Raw genomic sequence first — 15,862 nt, forward strand, 5'->3', positions numbered from 1 at the left:
TTCCTGTTTCATCTTCCCCAACAGGCGGGGAGGTGCCAGACTGGGGGACGAAGAGCACCTGGGAGAGGGGAGGTCTCCACCTTGTCTGGGTGATTCTCCCAGCCCCTCCTGGCCTCTCTGAACGGAGTAAAAGCCCACGCAGCCCGGCTGGAGGAGGATGCACACCCCTGAGGGCATCTCCTGCCCGCTCGGAGCACGGCAGGGCCGGTGCCGCACGCTGACAGCCCGGCAATTTAAAATAATTACCGAGTCTGCCTCGCAGCCTCCGCTGCCATCGCTGAGAGAGCCCGTGCAGAGCAGCCTCTGCTGCAAACTCCTGGTACCACTTTGTGCTTAGACATTTATGAGCCCACAAGCCAAGAGGACACCAAGAAGGGAAGGGTTTGGCATCTGCCAGAGCCAGCTGGAGCCTCTCCGGGGCTTGGAGAGGGGGCTGAGGAGCACAGAGTGGCCCAGTTTGGGGATTGCTTCCACTCAGCTCTGCAGCAAATGGTGTGGCACTTCCCTCAGGGTGCATTGCTCATAAGCACTTCTGTTACTTTTTGTGCACTCCAATGGTTTTCCACACGTAAATGTTCATATTTAGCTGCTCCTGGACGCCTCTTCTGCCCCCAACAAGAGCTGTCCATGGGTTCAGCCACCCGTTTCTGCATTTTCACTGTCCCAATATTGAATTAAGATTTGTGATTTGCTGGGTCCAGCTTAGCAAACTGTGTTACAGACAGGGAAACTGAGGCATGGAATGGGACATGACATCCCCTGGGTGACACAGTGACACTCGAACCCAAGGCCTGACTCTGAGCCACACCAGGGGCTCCTCCATGAGTGGTAGGGATGGTTGAGGAGGAGGTTTGGCACTAATCCCTGGGTTACCAGGGGGTGCCACATCCCAGAGCCGAGCAGGGCCACCCCACCATGGCAGAAGGAGAATCTCTTTGTTCTCCTTGTGTTTCCCCTCCATCCTCTGCACACAGAGTGGGTTCTGCCCATGAGAAGGGAAGCCCAGAGCAGCCACGTTGCCTGTGAAAGGCACCAAGAAAACCCCAAACCACAAGAACCAAGTGCCCCAAGCACCTTCCCTGCCCTTTGCTGCCCCAAGGTGTTCAAAATATCAAGAGAAAAAATTGTTGCAGTCGCTCCCTGGGGCTGGATGAACCAACCACTCCTCTGCAAGGACAGCTGAAGTCATCCCAGGGATCCCATCCCCATTTCCTCCCAGAGATCCACGGATACAACCCCACAGATGATGTGCTACCAGCGCGTTCCCTGTCTGTTTGCTTCTCCCTCTTCCAAGAGGGATCACTTGCTTTCCAAAGCCATCCACTGGCTGCCCACGAGTTCTCCAAGAGCAGCCTGACCCCCAGCACCACCCAACCCGTTACCTGCGTGGATGTGGCTGATATCCAAGCTGCAGGAGTGGGGAGCCATGAGGAATGTGACCTTGACCAGGTTCCAGCCCCTTCCCCTCTGCTGGAGTCACCGCTGGAACTTTTTTGGAGCAAATCCCATGGGGATGCTGTACACATCACCAAGGCCCATCAGCTCCTTCCTCCCAGGGGTTTTTGGGACTCTGCTCCTGCAGCCTGGCTGATGGTGGAGCACAAACTGATTTCCCCTGGTACAGGCTGTTTCTTTCTCTTCTCACAGAGGGTTTAGTTGTAGAGAAAAACATATCAAAAACATAATTACTTGTCCTTTTCCTCTCCCACCCTCCACAGAACTGATATCAAAATAACTCCTCAATAATATACATATTTATTTTCTCTTAATTAGTGCCGATATTTACAAAAATTGTGATACTCTGTGAAGAATAAATTATATACACTGATGATAAACCAGACAGCAAATGCTCATTTGGAGATGTATGTACACAGCTCTGTATACCTATATACAACAGGCAGCCTTATTGACTCGGGGGCCCCCAGCCCCTTCCCACACCCCCCCAGATGTCAATAAAGCAGGAATTTCTATAAACACTGTGCAATTCAGATCCAGCTGGTGTCTAAAGTTGTGTCTAGCAAATGCATGGTTAAATGACTTGAAATTCCCACGAGTCCTCCTTTAACAGTTTATAGGCCTCTCTCCATTCCTGGTCCCATTTCTCCCGTAACCATGGAAACAAAAGGTTCAGCTCCAGCATCCTTAGGATGAGTCCTTCTTGGATTTCCTCTTCCTATTGATTTGCTCAAATTAGGCACCACATGCAGGGTTGATCCAATACCCATTTTTTCCCCTCGCGCTTCGGGGATGACATTGGAGGACAAGAGCACAGTCTCAAACAGTGAGGGTGCAAGTGCAAATGGATAATTACATCTTATAGGCAGCAGAAAAAAAAATAAAAAATAATAATAATCAAAAAAACCAAACCCCAGAATACCAACCCCAAGCTCAGGACAGCCAGGCAGGGCTGGGGAGAGGATGTGGTGTGTCCATGTGTGTGGACCTGGCGTGGTTACACAATGTCCAGCAGCTCCTACAAGCCAAACCACCCCCTCTCTGGAGGAAAAACATGAATTAGGGATTTATCTCTCCTCATGCATAACTGGGCTGGGGGATCTTGTCCCCGGGTGTAAGTCAGTGCTGTGCTCCCAGGGCTGCTTCACCCCTGGGCTGGGCCCTCTGTCCCTGATGGGAGCAGGATGGAGCACCCATTTCTGAGCAGGGGGGTGAATTCTGGGCAGCAGAAACATCCCAGGGACACTGAGGCCAGGGGTGCTGACAGGGCTGGGGAAGGGCAGAGCAGTGGCCAATGCTTGGGGGTAACCCTTGTCCCCCTTGGGGCTCCTGGCAGGGGCAGCAGCTGGTCCCCAACAGGAGGGACCAAGGCATGTCACATGGAGAAGGTCAAACACTGCCAGGGGCTGAGGAAAGAGCCACAGCAAACCAAAATGGTTTGAGGCTGACTCCTTCTTTCCTCAGCCTGCTTGACCCCTGCAGCAGACTGACCAGCTCCCATGAGTGACCACCATGGATAACTCCCATGGATAAACACCCCCAAGGACGCAGACCTTGGGATAAGGTCTCATGGGAAAGATCTTGAGAAAAGGTTCCAAGGCCAGGCTGGACAGGGCTTGGAGCAGCCTGGGCTAGTGGAAAGGGTCCCTGTCCATGGCAGGGGGTGGAACAAGGTGAGCTTTGAGGTCTCTCCAACCCAAACCATTCCAGGATTCTGTGATAACACCACCCTGGCTCCAGAAAGGAGCCACCACACTGGGACCAAAAGTCACCATAGTTCAAGAGACTTAAAAACCCAACCATTACAAACAATAACCCCAAAGGCCACTCGATGCAGCACAGCACCTGCAACTCACCCAAATCCCTTCAACCCTGCTTGGCTTTCCCAGCACTGTCACAGAAACTGTGACTGGCACAAGCCAGGACCTGGGGCTGGGAGCAGAGACACTGCAAAGCTGCTGCTTGCAGGGGGTGTGAGGAGCTGAATGCCACCAGACCCCCAGGATGCTTCCACTCCCAAGGCAAGATCCACATCTCCTTCCCTTGGATCCATCCCCAAGTATATTGCAAGCTCTGGAAAAGGCTTTGGCAGCAGTTCCAAGGGCTGACCCAGGAATTATCTAATAACAAAGCAAGGTCCTTCCTGAAATACCTCCTCCTCCTCTGTCTTTTTCTCTCCTTCTGTGTATTTATGCACAAATATGCCCATATTTATACACCCACGTGCCACACTCTCATAATGACAATCCAGAGATCCTTTTCTTCTTATAGCTCAGCGTTCAGATCTGTAGGACTTTGACCCAGTCACTGCAGGGATTAATTTTCCCAATAAAACATCGTGCTCCAGAGAGATCATTTTTTCCTAATCACTTGGTCGCATCCAGCTGGCACACGAGCCTCACCCCATTGCCCCCAGCAGATATTCTGGAAGATTTGAAAGGGCTGATGGGCTGCCTGCAGGCTTGGGCACGAGGCTGGGTGTTAGGAGACAACTCGCTCTGCAATCACAGCTTTCCAGCTCTCCAAAACCGTGGCACAGTGGCTAAAACTAAAATAGAGGCGCTGCCTCCTCCGGGTGCCAAGGCAGGAGCACCTCCACAGGCCAGAGAGCTCCAATCTTCCATTCCAGGCCTGGAGAGAGGGAAATGGCTCCTCAGGAGGAGGAAAGGAACCAGACTACCTCTGTTTAGGGGCCTGATGGACTCTAACACAGCTATGGGACCATCCCCTTTCCCAATCCCTAATTTAGCATCTTCAGTCTGAGCCACTTTGCAGCTCATTTTTGCACCTCTCAGAGTCAGGAGGAGATGGGGATGCTCAGCATCTCCACAGAAACAGGCCCAGACTCTCTCAAACCATATTCCTTAAGAAAAAAAAAATAAAAAAAGAAAAAAATATCACAGTCTCCTCCTGAAAAACTGGTTCAAGATCACATCAGTGAGTCAGAAGCAAAGCTAGAAATAGCACTAGAGCTCCGACCTGCAGGCACAAATCCCATTAAAAGCTGTAGGGGAACCATTTCTCTGTGTAAGGCAGAAGTCTGGACCCCTCTGCTCTGTGCAGCCACGGATCCCTCCCAGCCATGGCCTTCACCCACCCTGAGCCAAACACCTGAGCACTGAGCCTGGGCATTTCCATTGTGCCCCACACAAGGGCAGCCCAGAGCTCTCCCACCAGGGCTTGTTTTCCCCAGGAACATCTGCCAGGGTCAGGGCAGGAGGTGCCAGAGCTGCCCCAAGGGAGGGACTGGCTGTGCTGGCCCTGCCATGGGGACACTCATCACCTCACTCAGCGACAACAGGAGTGTGGCCTCTTGCTCTTCATCCCCATTTGCCCCTGTTGTGTGGCTGTGGAGCCTCCCAATGTGCCCAGGAAACCCCAGCTTGGAGATTGGGTTTGGATGTTTGGATCCAGCTCATGGATCTGCTCTCCCCTCCCGCCTGGCCCTGGAGGGCCCACAGGAGCACCATGCCCAAAACCCCACCTGCCCAAAGGAAAACCTCACCTTCCTCCTCACCAAACCACCACAACACACACCCAGAGCTTTGGCCAACGCTGCTCCAAACCACCCCAAGCCCACGGTGGGTGTTCAACAACTGGACACTTCTCAAAGCCTCACCGAGCACCAGCATCCTCCAAAGAACCTGCAGCAAAACCACCAGCCAAACACCTCAGCCCTGACCAGGAATGGGATCACCTGGTGCTAAGGGCACCCAGAGGATCCCAGACCATCAGGCAGCTCCCCTGTGTGAGCCCATGTCCCCACAGAGCCACCAGGAGCTGGATCCATGGAAGTTGGCCGACCTGCCTGGGAATGGTGCCCGAGTTGGTGACTCTCACCAGCCCTGTCCCACCCAACAGGATGAGCTTCAGAACTCAGGATTTATTGCTTTTGGTTGTGTTGGCTTTTTTGTGTGCATGAAGGCGCTCAGGGTGTCCCATTCCCAGGCTACCACAGCAAAGTGGAGTGCAGGACTCCCAATATAACGAGATCCAATTAAAAACAAACGGGGGACCTGAGCATCCCTGAATCCCAACACTGGCATGCTGCTGGTCCTCTGCCCCACACAGGAGCAGGGACTGCCATGCACAAACCATGGGCACTTGGAATTAATTATAGCCAGGCCTCAATCAATATCAATCAATCAGTCAAATAAAACTGAGGAGTGATTCCACCTGGCCAAGTGGAGCCCCATCAGCACAAGGTGGATCCTGCTCTGGAGTGGCATTTGGAGCCATTGCTGTAGATACTTTAGCACCAGTTGGATTATTGGCAGGAGCAGGGGTTTCCTCTCTGAGGAAGGAAGGGTCTGGCTGAGCCCTCCCCAGGCTCCTTGTGCTCACCCTTCATGCAATGTTTCAGGGCTGATCACGCCCCAGTTCAGCCCAAATTCACCCCAGGTGAACCCTGTTCCACAGCCCAGGGAGGCTTTGCTCCACCGTGACCTTGGCAGAGATTTTCCTGCATCTCCCCTGGCCTGGAAGAGGAGCAGGGCACCTCTCCCTGAGGATTGTCAGCAATGGGGAAAACACAAGCAAACCCACACAGGGATGGGGAAAGCAGGTGAGATTCCCCATGGACCATCCGCTCTCACCCATCCCCAAATAACACTGGGGGTGAAGAAGAGAGAGAACCTCAGGCTCGCTGTACCCTGACCCACTGCTCTCAAACACCCTGAAAGAAGGCAAAGCAAAGGCTCAGAGGTGCCACTTCAGCACCTGCCCACTCCATTATAAAGGAATAAACCCCAGCCCTGAGGGGGTTGAAAAGGACCTTTCAAGCCCAAAACACACCTTGCCCTGGTGACCCCACGGGCTCCAGGGGCAGGCCACCCTGCTCCAGCCCATGTCCCACCAGCCCAGCAGCCCTGAGCTGGGACATCCCTGATACCCCAGGAGCTCTGTTTGCTGAGGATTCGGCCCTGTAGTCGCTCTCTAAATATCTATACACACACACACACTCAGGAATTCTACTGGAACGGCTGAAAACTGCTGAACAAACAAGTCAGGAGAGCTGGAACCTACTATTCCACCTGCTCCTCGTGCCCTCTCCGATCTGCCGTGGTTTCTGCTCCTGACACCACGATTAATGACTAATTACTCGCCCCATAATGAGCGCAGGTGTTTAACTTTCAGCTCACCTTCCCTGGCATGCATTTGTCAGCTCTTGTGTCTGGATGCTCGGACACTCAGGCTCTGCCTTGTTATCTCTCAGGCTTTGCATTGTTATCTATCCAACTGTTGTCAGCACACGCCTTCCCCATCCGGTTTTTAACTATAATGGAGATTTTTTTAATTCCCACGAATCTCCTTCGAGCCACCGGAGAATCTATAAACACTATAAACATGAATACTGTATAGTCTACTAAGAAAATATATATTTGTGTGTGTATTAAATATTCAGATTCATGCAACAAATATCCATGCAGCTGTACTGTATTACTGGTTAAATTTCACTGCAGTATAAATATATTATAGGCCACAGCATAGTTGCTCCAGTTTTATATATAGATATAAAAAGAGATGCTTTTTCCAACTCATTTTCAATGTGTCAGTGGAGGTGTCTTTGGTGATCCTGGAAATATTGATGATGGAAGTGTCATGTAAATAAATAAATAAATTCCAAGCTCTTGATTTATTTACTCGTCCCTCCCGATGCCTCGCATAGAAAATTTAAGACTTAATAAATAATGTGCCGTCACACTAATTATCCCTCCCCTGGGCCTCACACTGGCACACTGCAGTGGCTGAAACTATTGCAGCATGCAGCATTTTCAGTTATGAAACACGAGCCGGGCGCCGCGCTCGCGCTCGGCTCTCCCGGGGCAGGAGCCGAGCCCTCCAGCAGCCCGGCCCCACAGCCACAGCCACCCTCCAGGAACTCCTGCCTGACCTTTCCCAGCTGCTCCCTGTGCCTGGGCAGGCACCAGGATTCAGCCCTGGACCTGCCCCTTCCATCCCCATCCCGCTGCTGGAAGTGCCCGTCCCCTCCGTATCTTTGGAAACCCACGAGCCTGGGATGGGAGAAGTGCAACGAAATGGTTTGTTTTTTTTTTTTTGCACGGACGCTTATTTGGTGCAGAAATCAAAGGTTTAAAGTCACTTACACAGCTATTGCTTCCCATGCAGAACCAAATATACACCGTAGAAAATACTGTATTAACTACAATGCAGAGCAGCACTCAATATCTGCAATTGTTCCACTTCAGCTTTAAATACGGGACTAGATTTTAGCGACTAGACATCGGTTAGCATTTTGGTGATATTCACATAGTTTGTGTTAGCTAGGGTGCAATTGGCTGTCTTCAAGTTCTCCTCCCTAAAATCCTCATTGCTATTGTTTACACCTTCCTGGATCTCCATATAATCAGACTTACTAATAGTAGAGGCACTTCTGCTTTTCTTTAGGTCAGGGGAAGAGGGGATCTTTGGGCAGCTGGTTACTTGCAAATATTGAGCCTGCTCCTCTCCCTCGGTCTCCCGGTGGTAGAAGTAATTGAAGTTAGACACTATGACGGGCACTGGTAAGGCAATCGTTAATACGCCAGCGATGGCACACAAGGAACCCACTATTTTCCCCCCGATGGTGGTGGGGACCATGTCTCCGTAGCCAACAGTCGTCATGGAAACCACAGCCCACCAGAAGGCATCGGGGATGCTCGGGAACTGGGACTCGCTCTCGTCGGCCTCGGCGAAGTAGACGGCGCTGGAGAAGAGGATGACGCCGATGAAGAGGAAAAATATCAAGAGGCCCAGCTCCCTCATGCTGGCCTTGAGAGTCTGCCCCAGGATCTGCAGCCCCTTGGAGTGCCGGGAGAGCTTGAAGATCCTGAAGACCCGCACCAAGCGGATGACTCTGAGGATGGCCAAGGACATGGCTTGCTGGCCCTGCTGGCCATCCTCTGGCTTCTCGGCCAGCTCCGTCCCTAGGGTGATGAAGTAGGGGATGATGGCTACGATGTCTATAATGTTCATGATGTTGGTAAAAAAACCAGCTTTGCTGGGGCAGGCGAAAAACCTCACCAAGAACTCGAAGGAGAACCAGATGATGCAAAGTGTCTCCACGATGAAGAAGGGGTCTGTGAAAGAAGTGGATTGCTGGTACCCCATGCTGCTGTTGGAGTAGGGGGGATGGCTCAGCCCGCTGCCGTGCATGTCTTCATTCTCATCCCGAAAAATGGGCAACGTTTCCAGGCAAAAGCTGACGATGGAGATTAAAATCACCATGACAGAGACAATAGCTATAATCCTGGCAGGGCCTGAGCTCTCGGGGTACTCAAAGAGCAGCCACACTTGTCTCTGAAACTCGTTCTCAGGCAGCGGCCTCTCCTCTTCCTTGATGTAGCCTTCATCCTCCCGGAACATCTCCATGGCCTCTTCCCCCAGCTCGTAGAAGCGGATCTCTTCGGAGAAGATGTCCAAGGGCACGTTAACCGGACGCCGCAACCTCCCCCCGGACTGGTAATAGTACAAAATGGCATCGAAGCTGGGTCTGTTCCGGTCAAAGAAGTACTCGTTCCGGAGAGGGTCGAAATATCTCATCCTCTTTTTAGGATCCCCTAGCAAGGTCTCTGGGAACTGGGCAAGTGTCTTGAGCTGCGTCTCGAAGCGCAGCCCCGAGATGTTGATGACCACCCTCTCACAGCACTCATGGTCGGTCTCGGGGTTGTACGTGTCCTGCGGGTGACCGGGAAGAGCTGCAGCTTCATCTGCAGGATCTCCAGTAGCAACTGTCATTATTGGGCTTTAAAAGAAATCCTTATGCTAAACTCTTCCCAGCGCCCGGCGGTGGGATCGGGTTCAGGGCAGGGCTACTATCCTGCAGAAGGACAGGTACGTAGGTTTGGAAGAGTCTCATGAAAAGGCGAAGGGATGAGATAAAAATAGAGGAAAAAAAAAAAAAAAAAAAAAATAAAAAAGAAGAAGAGGAAGAAAGAAAATCGCCCCTGCTGAGAAAGAGAGAGATGGAATAAAGTTGGTGGGAGGAGAGCAGATCCCTTCTCTAGCACGTCTATCCCCTTCCTGGAGGGGTTAATTTGCCTTGCTTGGGACAGAGTTCAACAACTCCCATCTAAACCCATTAGGTGGAACAGAGAAAACACCTGAGGAACCGTCACCTGTTCAAAACCAGCATGGAAAAACTGGCATGGGTAAACCGGGGCTTGTTTTTTGGCTAAAAATAAAAATTCCAGTTAAAAAAAATAAAGAGGGGGAAGGGAAGAGAAAGGAAGGAAGAAAAATAACCCCATCCAGCCCTGACGTGGCGAGAGGACCCCGCGGGGTGCCGGGCTCAGCTCATTTCCAGGCATGCAGCTAAGGGTTAATTAACATTTAACCGTGCGATCTCAGGCAATCTACCCTCCAGGAAAGCTCCAGCTCGGCTTTTAAGTTTAACACCTTCCCAATCCTCTTTCCCTGGTGACATGCTGCCCTCCCTGCCTGCAGCCGAGCTCTGCGGCTGCCGGAATGTGGAGCCCGCGGTTGCAGCTGCCCCGCGGACCACCGCAGTCCCCCTCCTCGAGCGCTGGTGTCCCGGCTCCTGTCATTCTCTGCAAACCACCATGGCACACAGAAAACAAATCACATTACCTGGAGAAGCCAAATCTTAGTGTCTCTTAGTAACACCGATTATCTGACCCTGGGGAAATCCTAGAGAGAAATACAGGCTTCCAAGATCCCCATAATTTCCTCTCTCTTCAAAGTTAAAAATAATGGTGAGTCATCGTAGAAAAAGGAGAAGGGGCATAAGAGGGGTTAGATTCCCAGATGGTGGAAGTCAGGTCTTGTAATGGTTTGGACTGGAAAGAGAGAGAAAGAGAGACAGAGAGACAGAGAGACAGAGTCTTCCCGGGAGCTGTTGCAGATCTGCACTTCAGGGCAGATGAGCGTCTGTCTGATGCCTTCGGTAAGACGGCGAAAAGCTGCTAAGCTCAGCAAAACCCGATGTCCCCAGTGTCCTCGGGAGGTGTGGCATCGCCTGGAAAAAACACCGAGAAGGTAGCAAGCTGTGGGGGTTCGCCAGGAGCATCCGCAAAGCCGCGGCTCCTCCGGGCACCCCGCTTTTCCCCGGCCGGCAGCTGCCCGCCCAACCCGCACTGCAACACGAGAGAGAGAGAGAGACGAGGCGGAAAAAACCAGAGCCCCGTGTCCCTGCGCCGTGCTCAGCCCAGCGGGGCCGGCTGCCCGCCGAGCCCGTGCCAGCCGGAGAGCGGGGGGGGCAACGACGCAGCCCCCCCACCCCGGCAGCCGGGGCTCTGCAAAGCCACCCAAGGTCCCCAGCAGCAGCCGGGAGTCGGTGTCACCCACCGGGCACAGCACCCACGGTGGTTGCGTGGCGTTCCCCGGTGACTCAGGAGGCTCCGGTTTCACGCACCGGAGCGAAGCCCCCGCCGGTCCCTGGCTGTCCCCCCGCCAAGGCCAGCAGCCCCCCGCTGATGGCTCCGAGCAGCCACGAGCACCGGGACCCACGCGAGCCGCATCCACCCTGCCCATCCTGCCGAGAGCCAACCCCCCCCCGGCCGACCCACCCCCGTGGGAATTCGACTCCGTTGGGTGAAATTTCTGCTGGGGATGTTGAGGCTCATGTCCCCGGTGGGCGCCGGGTCCTCAGCATCCCTGCTCTGCATCATCCTGCATTGCCTCGCACCATGGAGATGCTCAGCCCGGAGAGGGCCAACCAGCCTCTCATTTTTTTGCCTTTTTTTTTTCCCCCCCTCCCAAATGAAATAAAAACCCCTCTAACCTCCCTTCTTCAGCTCCAACTCGACTTGTCTACTTTGAGCCAGGATTACAGAACCGGGCAGGGGAGGCAGGTGGAAAATAACCCCGCGGTCCCAATCTCCTCGGCAAAGATTTCAGCCATCTCCAGGCCATTTATGCCTGTTGGTTCCTCTCTTCATCCCCCGAGGTGCAGATATTGCCGCAGATCCCTCTTTTCTTGGAAATTTCCCTTTTCCGTGCAACCCTCCTCTCCCTTCTCCTTATGCACTAGAAAAAATAGTACAACCCTGACGAGGCTTGCAGCATTCAACCGCTTCTCTTAACCCTTTTCTGCCAGGCCCAGAGCAGAGGAGGTCGCGTTTGTCCCAGTTTTTATCCTTTTCCTGCATTTTCTCCCCACCACTCGCTCCCCAGCGACTCACCAAGGAGTTCAGCTGGATTTGACCTTCCCTGGCTCCTCTGAGCATCGCACCAGAACACCACAAACAACATTTTCCTGCTGCTGCAGGAAAGATCTGGCAGCCACAAACCTCCATCTCACCAAATATCAACCAACCTTCAACGTTTTATTTATTTTTTTTTTTTAATACACACACCGTTTTCCTCCTGCCCATAAACTCTCTCCTCCCCTTTCTCCCTTCCCCAAACACCCCGGATTTGTTTAACAGCACAGAAATTTACTTTGTTTTCATTTAACATGTTGATTTTTATTTGGCACGGGCTCTGGGCTTCTTCCTCCGACTCCAAATCCAAGCGCTGATGCTCGGGGCTTGGCAGGGAGGGTTTTACGGCATCGTCTCAGCTGACATCACCCATCCCAACACTCAGTTTCTCCCACTTTCTCCCCATCGCTGCTTGTCCTGGCAAACAACCCCCTCAAGCATCTTTAGGGTTAATTCATGCAAATTTGGGGGCTCAAGGGGGGGATGGAGGAGGCGAAGGTTTGCCCAAAGCCCCTCAGTTTGTTCTCCGCCCGCACTCAGCTCTGCGGGCGGCAGTCACAGGATTCGGGGTCGTGTTTGCGACTCAAGCACGACTCCCTCGCTTCGCACCGCTCCTGGCCAGGCTGTGTTCAAGCAGGGGAGCAGCGGGAAGAGGGGGAAGGATGCAGGGATGGGGTGGGGTGGGGGGGACAGAAAAAGGCACCAACTTACACTCGGCTCTGCAGTCAGGCATGCGGAGAATGCACAAGCAGCCGCTCTGCTCCCGCCGCGGCCAGCACCTCTCACCTACAGCCCCCCGAACTCCTACCCCGGAGTCAACCTCCCAAGGCAGCTCAGCTCCTCCATGAATATTCATAAGATTAATATGAGCGTCTTCCCCCCCACTCCCTCCATCTCCCCCCGCAGCCCTCCTCCCAAGCAGGAGACCTAGATTTCAACCACTGGGAAATAATCATATCCCTGGATATCCCTGGATACACGGGGCTGCTTTGCCATGCGGCTCCAACCCGTCCCATGCTCTTGGGAACAGCCTGGATCTGCTCAGGGACAGCTGGGGGCTGGACAAACACCCTGCAGCTCTGGGGAAGGAGATGGGGCAGGATTGGACTCGCAGGAGCTGGGGTGAGGAGGTGAAAAGCAATAATTTTATATCACTTTGCATTTACTGAGGTCCCTTCATGAGGAGATGTCTCCCTTCCCAAAGGAAGGAGATGGCCAAGCTCATACCAACATATAGGACCTAAGATCAAGCCCTGCCTTCAGGAATGAGGTTTGGACCACTCTGCCATCCCCCCATGGCCCCACAAGGAGCACCAAGGAAGCAGCAAGTCCCACAAGGCTCCTGGCACCCAAGGCACAAGTGCTGGAGGAGGCAATGGGAAATATTTCTATTCCCATATAGAGCAGTCAGGTTTGCATGGAGCTACCAGAGGCAACATTGATCTCTCCAGGGATGCCCTGGGGTGGGATGGAGGGCCTGGAACACCCTGAACACCTGAGAAAATCAGTGTGGTGCCCAATCATCCAGGGGGATGTGGGGACATGGTAGGGATAAACCCCAGTGTTTTAGCTCCTGACATCCCTCTTCACCTTGGAACAAAAATCGTATTTTCCCAAGCCCCAGGCAGATCCCAATATTGAAAATTAATATCTAACCCTACGGAAAAACTGGGAATCCTTCACAACCAGCCCTGGGGTTTCCTTGGGAAACTGGGAATCCTTCACAACCGCTATGGGTTTCCTTGGGCAGGAGGATGCCCTGGCTGAGGGTTTTTAATGTCAGCTGCGCCATTTTAGCCTTTTCTGGAGGCAGATCTGCCACGCCAGGGTGGGTTGAACGCAGAAAATGATGTGCCCGAGGCTGATCCTTATGCAATATGTAGAAACTGAGGCTGGGCATGGAACAATTCAAGTGGAGCTGAATTTCCAACGTGGTCCTGCTGCTGCCGCCTTGTGAAGGTTCTGCAGAACCAGGGGGCTTTGTCACCCAAACAGCACCAGCTCCATGCAAAGAGCCAAACTCCCGTCTCCAGCAAATCAGGGGAATTTCTCTGAATTGAGTGACGCTCTCTCCTGATTTACTACCCTAATTGTGAGCTATTATTATCATCCCTGTGTCTGCACCCTCCTCCCCCAGCCGTGCTGACAGCTCCAGACGGATCCCAGCCTCTTGGAGAACCAGCAGAGCTGAGCTCTGCACCCACTTGGCTCTTTCACAAGGATTTAACAAGATGACGCCTTTGCTCGGTGTTATTATGAAATAATAATTCCCTCCTGAATTATTTCTCTCATCTCAATGGGTTTTACAGACACCCAAACTGGAATTTGTACCCTGTCTGCGTGTGTGGTGCTGGGAAAAGCACTCGGTGGGAGGATGTTCCAGGAACCAGGAGATCCTGTGGCCAGGGTGATCTCTCCTTCTTTCCTTTATTCCCAGAGATGCCCCCAAGGGCTGTTCTGACCCTCTGTGGGTTTGCCGCACAAATAGCAAAAAATAACAAAATTCAAATAGCAAAAACTGTGATTTCCACCCCTTTTTCCCCCTGTATCCTGCTGGCAGTGGGGCTGGGAGATGCTCCAAGAAGTGGTGCTGTGGGGAGGGATGAAAGCCACAGGGCAGGGTTATCCCCAGGCCTGGCCTCTCCAGAACAGCTGAATTCAAGTGCCAGGGTCACTGGAAAGCCCAAGCCACAGCCAGCCCCACTGCTCAGGGCACCCAGGGTGGGCAAGGGGTGGGACAAGCTCTGCAAGGAGGACAGAGCCTGTGCCAGCACCTCCACACCTCCTGCACAGCCTCAGACAATGGCAACGCTCTGGTGTCCCTCCTGGGGACCCCATCCCACCTCCTGCAAAGCCAGAGGGCCTTTGAGGGCTGGAGCAAACACCCACAGCCATTCTGGGAAGGGGATCCAAGCTGGAACCAAGCAGTGCCCAGCTGAGGGTTGGGCAGGGCAGAGCACTGAGCCCCATCTCCATCTGAGCCACGGTTCTCCAGCTGAAGGTGTTGACATAACTGGGCCTTGTGTCATTTCAGGAGCTGAGAAAGCTGTGAGTGAGTTCCCAGGGCTGTGATTCACCCTGCAGGGAAAGCATCCGAGCTCCCACCCGCTGCTGACGCCAGGGGATGGAGCTCCTGGACCCCCAGCACCTCCTCACCCCCCAGGAGACATCTAAAAATGTCACAGGAACGCGGTGACACGGAGCCAGCCCTGCTCTGCCAGGGCAGGTGCTGCTGGTGAATCCCAAATTTCCCTGGTGGGATGGGGCAGAGAGGCTTCCCCCATCCTGGGACAAGGGGAAAGGACTGGGATTTGTGTGGAGTGATGTGGGAAAGGAGGAGCAGAGCAAAAAGAGATGCTGGGCAAGGCTGCTTGTCCCTGGGAGAACCTCCTGGATGCCAGGAGAACCTCCTGGAAGGATCTCCTGGATCCTGGGAGGATCTCCTAAACCCTGGGAGGATCTCCTGGAGGGATCTCCTGGATCCTGAGAGGATCTCCTGGATCCTGAGAGGATCTCCTGGCTTCTGAAGAGATCTCTTGGTCCCTGCGAGATCCTCCTGGGTCCTCTGTGCTTCTCCTGGTCCCTGGAAAGGCACAACTGCTGAAGGGAAATCAGCAAAAATCACCTCTCTGCAGAGGTAACGTTAAACACATCCCTCTGTAATTCTCCAAGGTGTTTTTGGAGAATAAAATATCCAGTTATTTAAAAAGCAGCTCCTTTGGGCTCCAGTGTGAATTCTGTTTTGGTCAGCAAAGCTGGGTTGTCACTTTGCCTCCAAAGGAGCTCCACCAGCCTGGAGAGCTGGTCTGGAGAGGAACTGGGCACTGTTTGTCTAAATGGAAATCTTGTAGCCCAAGCAAAACAAGGCAGAGAGCCTCAGTGCTGGGGGTGGCCGTGAACATTTCCTGCCAGGCTGCCCCTGGGCGCTGTGGGGTGGGCATTGGGCCCAGAGGGTGTCTCCCACCCGGGCTGCTCCTGCCTCTCCAGCTAAAAGGCTCTCAAAGCCGCTTGGCTTCACAAATTCAGGAGTGGAAAAGGAATCAGAAGCCTCCCTCCAGCCAGGGGTGAGGAATTCCAGCTCTGGACAGAGCCAGGGCTCACAGGGCTATCACCCTGATAGACCCCCCAGCATCCCTGGGGCTTTAGTGCAGGTGTCACCTGAGCTGGTCTGTGTGGGAATCCACAAAATCAGAGGGTTTGGGAAAGCTGCAAAAGGCCTCAGAGACAGCAGAACTGTGATTAGA

General features: G+C 53.2%; 1 protein-coding gene across 3 annotated transcripts; it reads right to left on the reverse strand.

Moving 5' to 3' along the window:
- Positions 1-1,736: 1,736 nt before the first annotated feature.
- Positions 1,737-11,402, reverse strand: KCNA2 (potassium voltage-gated channel subfamily A member 2). 3 transcript variants are annotated; one of them, XM_030965919.1, is made up of 2 exons: positions 11,198-11,402; positions 1,737-10,432 (listed from the first exon to the last, which is right to left on the reverse strand). In XM_030965919.1, the coding sequence occupies exon 2, from the start codon at positions 9,190-9,192 to the stop codon at positions 7,693-7,695; it is 1,500 nt and encodes a 499-aa protein (XP_030821779.1). In that variant the 5' UTR covers positions 9,193-10,432; positions 11,198-11,402; the 3' UTR covers positions 1,737-7,692. The 3 variants fall into 3 exon arrangements, with proteins under 3 accessions (XP_030821779.1, XP_030821778.1, XP_030821780.1); XM_030965918.1 differs by lacking the exon at positions 11,198-11,402 and adding an exon at positions 10,983-11,143; XM_030965920.1 differs by lacking the exon at positions 11,198-11,402 and adding an exon at positions 10,829-10,935.
- Between the last annotated feature and the right edge of the window lie 4,460 nt (positions 11,403-15,862).

Source organism: Camarhynchus parvulus, chromosome 26 (genome assembly GCF_901933205.1).
Source record: "Camarhynchus parvulus chromosome 26, STF_HiC, whole genome shotgun sequence".
Lineage (NCBI taxonomy): Eukaryota > Metazoa > Chordata > Aves > Passeriformes > Thraupidae > Camarhynchus > Camarhynchus parvulus.